Here is a 7553-nt window from a genome sequence, read left to right as displayed (position 1 = left end):
GTTTTCATGTTCCTATCGAGCAAACCCAAACCATCAGTTGTCCTGCTGCCCATTGTTGCTTTTAAAAGGTTTCACTGTTGCAATGTTTTAAATCTATTTAAATTGAACAACAGGTGATTAAGTATTTCCTGGATCTCATGAATGCATCCAAGAACATTTGGTTTAGTTATCGACTTCAAAAAATGTTGATTGATTGAATGATTTATTTGTAATTAGTGTCATAGTAAATTTTAATCGTACTATTTGGGCAAATACTGCCACCTGGTGGGCAATAGACGGATTACAACCAATTGGGAAAAAACGGCGACCGCCTTTACCTCCATCAATTTTCCCTTTTCAGCCGCTTACATCTAATCAATTCTTGTAGATAATAAGAATAAGAATAGTCAAATCTTCAATTCAGGTTGTACCCATTTTTTATTACATGCTTCTATACCTTGACTCCAAATTTGAGGATTTTACAGACACATTTTGATTTCATGTAAAAAGGCAACGACGCGTGTGCTCACAGATGCTGCTGCAGCCACAGGGCTGTGTTCAGGAAGCAGTCAGCCTGTGTGTCCACTCTGGACAGAGAATGTCCATCTTCTGGGAACCATAGCAACCTGGAGGGACCAACACAACAACACTAAATCTTTCCTACTCTTCAAAGTTAGCGACGGGTTAAGGATCAGCTCTTCTGAAGTGCGTCACCTGACAGGTGAAGCTCTGCTCTTCAGAGCTCTGTAAAGCTCCAGACCCTGATGAGGATTCACTCTCCTGTCTCTGCCTCCCAGCATCAGTAACACTGGAGCCTTGATCTACACACACGGACACACACATATAGAAGCATCATCTGCAAACATAAATGGGCGCACGTTCTGCAGCTCTGATCTCTGCTACAGTCTTATTCAAATATAAAAGAAGCAAAAGACAAACATTCTCCTGTGAGGATCTTCAGGAGAATCCTCCAGTGCCCTTCACACTTTTCTACACAAATTTAGAAAATATAAAAAAACTGTTTTTACACATCTACGTACTGTGGGAAAAACCAGACTCCAGTTTCCTCCCACGGTCCACAACCCAACACATTAGGGTGACTGGAGAGTGTGAGTGTAAGTGTGTGTCCTCCAGTGTGTATCCCTGCTGCTGCAGCTGCTCAGATAGACTCCAGCAACTCATCAGAGGGAGGTGCTCTCAGATTAGGTGGTATCTGACCCTGACCTGAGCAGCGTGTGTGATGGGGGACTTCTCCAACATGGCAGCCAGAGCCTCTGCAGTAGGGATCTCTTGATAGGAGTACTGGAGCCCCACGCTGGTGTAGCGCCTGCAGACACACAGGGTCGAAGCTCAGCTCTCCTGAAAATCCTTCTGATCAGCTGGAGAGTGAATGCGTCTCACCAGTCTACGATGTCACTGGTGCCCAGCAGAGTTGCGGCATTAATGACAGGGTTCCTGACCGCACACGCCCTGTAGAACTCTGGGTACTGACCGATCAGGTGACAGGACAGGAACCCCCCGTGAGAACCGCCTATGGCAGCCACGCGTTTGGAGTCCAGGGTGACGTCGGTCTGCAGAGCAGCCAGCACCGCCCTCTGAGGAGAGCGCCGCGGGTCACAGGCTGTGACGATGGATGGACAGATATCATAATATAACAGCTGCTACCTGCACGTCTTTGACATCCTGGCTGCCAATCTGACCCATTAGGGACAAAATGCTGTCCTGGCCGAACCCAGTGGACCCTCTGTAGTTCACTAAACACAGACAAACAGAAGGAAAAGAGCCAAACAAGAGCTCACCTCAACTGGCAGAAAACTAAAGATGGACAAAAGCCAAACGTTGGGGGGGAATGGACTCACCCATGAGCACAGCAAAGCCCAGTTGAACCAGTCCAGCTGTGGTGCTGTTCCATTCTGCTGGGAACTGAGAGTGAGGACCACCTGGGGGGGCAAATGGACACAAGCCATGGGTACGCGTGTTCCTTCCCGTGTCAGCACAGACAGCAGGTGCTCACAGACCGTGGATGAAGACCACCAGAGGAAACCGGGCTTTGCTGAGGGAACTAGACGGTTTCACCAGGATGGCGCCAAAGTCCAAACCCGCTGAAACAACAGAAAGAGTGAGGAGGGGGGACAACCCGACAGAACATTTCTTAACTGTGTGGGATGGGTGTGTTCTAGTAATAGCTACATACTGAGGACCAAAATGCTCATTCTACTAGCAATGTGAGGACAGTTTTGGGAAGTGAGGACATTTCGGCTGGTCCTCACAATAGCTTGTGTTGTCCTCCTCGGGTGTGGGTGTAACATCCAGGACTGTCCACGTGAATTGAAAGGTCCTGACGTGCTGATGAAGGGTTTGCCAGGTCACAGCCTCACCTGCTGAGGGGAGGAATCCTACTCTCTGTCACACACACACACACACACACACACACAAAATATGTGTCTTGGGATTCTCTCTGGAGGATCGTGATCACTTGTGATGATTAAACCCAGCTGATGGAACAAAGACCCGACACCTCCCCTGAATCACTTTAGCAGCTGCTGGCTGAAGGCACCAGAACCTTCTGCATTCCAGACATTTCATGAAATCCGATCAGTCATGTGAGTCACATGACCCCATCGGTTTTACTGGAAATCTCATTAAGAACCACAAAAGTGCCTCACATACGGTGGAATTTGATAAAAAAAAGAGTGTGTATTTCCTTGATGGGCAGGTCTGTGTGTAAAAGTCAGAGAGAGAGAGACAAAGATCTGACCAGAGTGGGGGGGGTACTGGGGCTGGAGCAGCAGACCACCATCAGGTCCTCCTGGACCGCCAGAAGCTTCCAGCTGCCGTAACGTTCATTCAGACCTGACGGGGAGAGAAGGGAAAGCAGAAGATTAAAAGGGTCAAAATCCGTTTAAGGTCTTAATGGCGTTTGGCAATAACGTCCCGTAGTTAATAAGCAAGTATCCGTAAAAAGAGTTTATGGATATACAAGTAAGAGACAATTATGAGAAATACTAAAAACCACTCATTCAAACATGTTTTACACTTGAGTTCATAATGTCAGAAAACGTCCGCTCCTGCAGTAAAACCTGAAGAGCAGCAGGAGAGTACGTTGAAACGTGCACATTAATGAGGTCTGTTCTCATCACAGATTTGCTGCTGCGGCCCGTGAAGGAACGTCTGCCGAGGCTGCTGTGTGGTTTTTGTTTTGGAAGGCAAAGCTCCCACATGCGCTGGTTCAATCATCATCAGGGATGTTGGTCTCATGATCATACCTGCATGTTCTCGGTTGTGGTCCCAGTCATGAAGAAGGAGGGACGGTAAAGGTGGAGGTGGGGGAGGAGGAGGAGGGAGAAGGGAAACAGGAAAGTCAGAAGCTGAGGGAGAATCTGGAGGTGGAGGGAAAGTAAAAGACGAAGATGGGGAGAGTGGAGGGGGAGGAGGAGGGAAGTGGGATGGAAGGAACCTGGGAGGAGGTGGATATGGTGGCCAACGAGGGGAAGGAGAGAAAGAAGGAAGCAGAGGGGACAAGGGAAGAATACAAGGGAGAGAAAGAGATGGAGATGAAGAAAGGTGTGATGAAGGAGGAAGAGGAGGAGGAGGAGGAGGGGGGAGAAGAAGAGATGGAGATGAAGGAAGGTGTGATGAAGGAGGAAGAGGAGGAGGAGGAGGAGGGGGGAGAAGAAGAGATGGAGATGAAGGAAGGTGTGATGAAGGAGGAAGAGGAGGAGGAGGAGGAGGAGGGGGGAGAAGAAGAGATGGAGATGAAGGAAGGTGTGATGAAGGAGGAAGAGGAGGAGGAGGAGGAGGAGGAAGAGGGGGAGGGGGGAGAAGAAGAGATGGAGATGAAGGAAGGTGTGATGAAGGAGGAGGAGGAGGAGGAAGAGGAGGAGGAGGAGGGGGGAGAAGAAGAGATGGAGATGAAGACAGGTGTGATGGAGGAGGAGGAGGAGGAGGAGGAGGAGGGGGGGGCAGATTCTTACTATCAGACAGGGAGGTAACTCTCTTTGTTCTTCTGTCCACCATGAACACATCCTGAGACAGACGAAGAGCAAATGAGAATCGAGGATTCTTCATCACCGCTGCTGCAGGATGCAGGCGTTACCTTCTGGTTCCTGCAGGCGCTGCTGAACACCACCCGCTGACTGTCTGCAGCCCAGCAGCAGGCCGGCAGAGCCTCATACACACCTGCAAACGCACCTGAAACACACACACACACACACACACAGAAAACGTTTTTAACGATGAACCGAGGGCGACGATGGTCTAAAGGAGGAGAGATTATTGTACGATTAAATCCCAAACTCCCTGGGGCTAATATGAAACAATGTTAGCATAAATAAAAACTAGCATTCCGGCCTGCCCCATACCAGCTGGTGGTCGGTTGACGACGTCCAACAGCGTGGACGTCTTCCCGCTGTCCAGGTCCAACTGTAGAGGAATCAAACCATTAACGCATTGCTGGCAACACAACAGGGGGACGGACGGACGGACAGACAGCCCGACCTGCTGCAGACAGAGGCACTGGTTGTGAGGTCCGAACACTCGGCCCTGCAGGTAGATCAGCGTGGAGCCGTCTGGACTCAGCCTGGGACAGGAAACGGACAGGTTGTCCCCAGACAGACGCTCTGGATCAGATTGAGGACGTGCAGAGGTCAGAGGCAGAACGTGTGAGGTTGTTTCACTGGCAAAACCTGGTGCGCTCACCACAGTTTCCATCCAGATCAAGCTTGAATAACGCAGACCTGAAGGAGAATTGAATTATTTAAGACGGTTTCAAATACAAACTTCATTTAATTAAAAAAAATAGCAGGACAACAAGAGTTTTGTTCCAAGCTACAGATCTAACCTGCGGTTGGAGCAGAACTTGAGTCCCAGTCTGAAGGGCTCGTGGTACCAGCCGACAAAGAAAACAGACTGGCCACAGGGAGCCCACAGAGCCTGGGAAATAAACAATCAACACGTGGTGATAAACAGTCAGGTTTGATGGTTGGAGACTCTCTGTCCTCACCTGTCCAGGTGAGACATCTGATGGGACGCCCTCCAGCACGCTGACACTCCCACTCTGCAGATTCACTGAACAAATCACCGGAAGGCTCTTATTGGTCAGAGCCTCGCCCCAGTCTTCACAGTACACACTCCTGTCCTGGTTGGGACACTAACACAGAACACACACACACACACACACCCAGCTGAAGCACCAAAATCTTCATTCTACTAGCAAAGTGAGGACATTTTGGCTGCTTGTTACAGGAGTAAGTTGCAGGGTAAAGTATTATATCTGTGAAAGTCCTCAAAAGAATAGAATTACAAGCTTGTGTGTTTGTGCATGTGTGTGTTTTAATACCTTTTGACAGTCTGGCTGGGGATGAGGCCTCTCTCCTGACACGTTCCTGCTCCTCTCAGCCACATACAGCAGTTTATCCTCACACCTGGACCACGACAGGCAGCCAAACTGGGCTGAAAACACACCAACCCCGAAATCAACAAGCAGAAAATGGGTACAGGAGTCTAGTTCTAAAGAGAGGCGCGTCTTACTGTCGTCATACACGCTGCCGTGTTTGTTGAGGACAGTCAGGTTGAGACACTTGCTGAGCCCGTGGCCATCCCATATCTAGATCCAAAAACATCAACATCAACAGTCTGTGGAACGCCGAGCACGGCTAGACTTCCGGCTCACCTCCAGGAGCTGGCGGTCACCTTTTTCCCGGACAACCGCCCTCAAGCCGTGGACAGGAGAAAGTCTGCTGAGTAACCTGGAATGGAATGTTCTGTGGTGCTCAGTGACGGTACGAGCAGGTCATTCACATCATAAAACAGCAGGTGTGTGTGTGTGTGTGTGTGGGTCTCACTCTCCAGAGACAGGAACACAGGGGCCCGGGGGGAGGACAGTCTTGATGCTCTTGTGGTCATTGTTGTCTGCCAGCAGAGTCCACTGCTGCAGGTATCGCTGCCTGGAGCCCCGAACCAGGTCACACTGGCTCCACTCTGACAATGAAATTCTCTCATAACTGACAGTGAAATCTTTCATTTAAACAGATCGACACGATTTATCCGCAACAAGCGCTCCTTTGGATGGCAAACAGATGGCGTTACCCCGTAAACCCTTTTAAACCGTTAAGACGAGATCACTGGTGCGGGGCGCCGACCTGCAGTTAGTCACCAGGTCCGGAGAAAGGGTCCCGTCTTGTCCAAAGTCTGTCCATCTCTTGCAGGTCCAGTTTAATGTGGTTATAAGAGGAGAAAAATCTGTTTCTTTACGTTCACAATGGGGGATATTTCCCATCGCACACCTCTAATGGTCTTCTTTTTAAAGCATATAAATCAGGTGTTTGGTCTTTGCAGAGGAAAACTGTTTTTAATCTTCACATTTCTCACAAACACATCTGATTTCAGATGTTTCAGATGCACGCAGAGGGGATTTTATTTTATTTTTTGGCACAGTGAGTAGTTTTTAATTTACAATAAGACTCTCAGAATAAACCAATTTAAGCAAAAACCATACTGAACATGAGACATTGTGTTTATATTTAGTCACAGCGACACATATATGCATGCTACCCCCCAGTATGCATATTTAATTGCAGTAATGGTCAAAGATAACAGGGTGACAGCAAATATAACTATTGATCTACCAATATGAAATGAAGTTTTTTAATTTTGTACAGAGACACAGCAGTCAATCTGGAGTTATTATTCCAAAATATGCTGTGCCTTGTTAGAACTTAAATATCACTCAAATAATACAATTTAGAGGCGTCACATGTCTGTAAAATGCTGGGAGCCTCTGGTGTCTGTTTGCAACCGTAGATATGCACCTAAATACTGTAAAAGCAAAAGAGAAAGAGCAAAAATGTGCAGGTCAAACCCCCCAAATAACTCAGTGGTCAGAGATTTCTCCAGGTCAGGGGGAAGTGTCTCACAATCAGTAGCTGAATGTTAATTTTATTTATTTATTTTTTTAAATTCCCAGTCCACTCTTTGGTCACTGGATTACAGATTTTGCCACACAAGCCGTTGTACACAAGAAGAATAAATATTAAATGGCTGCTGTAGATTCAGTCGCACCTGCCAGAAACCACCATGGCTGCTTGTTTTTCAAAAACTGTCACAAAGGATTTCAATTATTTACATTTAATTATGACTGTATCACCCTCTGAAACTGAAAAGTGATGTTTTGGAGTGCATAAAGTTGACCTTTTCGGAGGGACCGTTGCCCGACCTGCTGCTCACCTGTAGCCACGGAGTAGACGCGGAGCTCCGGGAGCCGCTGCTCCGTCACGCCGGCGGACAGAGGCACAGGGAGCCCGCTCACCTCTCCGTGCAGCCCGCTGATTTGTCCGGGCTCCATGTGTCTGCTACCGCCCACTCGACCCATTCACCGAAAACTCACTCATATATTGCAAAAAGCAGCTCAGACACGTGCGTGGTCAAATGGAAAATATCACAACAAATCTAACAAATATCTCGTATATTTAGTCGTTTTACCTAAACGTCAATGTTAGTTTTCTTCTTCTTCAATGGGAGAAAACTACGGTAGCGCATGTCCGCCCCCCCGCGGTCTGTACTGGTAACTGCAACGG

At 48.2% G+C, this 7553-nt stretch overlaps 1 protein-coding gene across 1 annotated transcript; it reads right to left on the bottom strand.

Moving 5' to 3' along the window:
• Nucleotides 1-395: 395 nt before the first annotated feature.
• On the bottom strand, nt 396-7513 carry zgc:136971 (S9 family peptidase). Its single transcript, XM_011621791.2, has 21 exons — nt 7204-7513; nt 5823-5958; nt 5651-5726; nt 5509-5584; nt 5318-5430; nt 4982-5128; nt 4820-4911; nt 4678-4715; nt 4477-4598; nt 4341-4401; nt 4076-4170; nt 3954-4005; nt 2738-2832; nt 2250-2382; nt 1998-2081; nt 1839-1919; nt 1645-1733; nt 1381-1574; nt 1204-1306; nt 694-800; nt 396-605 (listed from the first exon to the last, which is right to left on the bottom strand). Exons 1-21 carry the CDS (start codon nt 7346-7348, stop codon nt 506-508), a joined length of 2139 nt encoding a protein of 712 aa, XP_011620093.2. The 5' UTR covers nt 7349-7513; the 3' UTR covers nt 396-505.
• Nucleotides 7514-7553: the final 40 nt, after the last annotated feature.

Source organism: Takifugu rubripes, chromosome 3, assembly GCF_901000725.2.
Source record: "Takifugu rubripes chromosome 3, fTakRub1.2, whole genome shotgun sequence".
Classification (NCBI taxonomy): domain Eukaryota; kingdom Metazoa; phylum Chordata; class Actinopteri; order Tetraodontiformes; family Tetraodontidae; genus Takifugu; species Takifugu rubripes.
The sequence above is the reverse complement of the archived record's forward strand: the minus strand, read 5'-3'. Positions and strand labels throughout refer to the sequence as shown.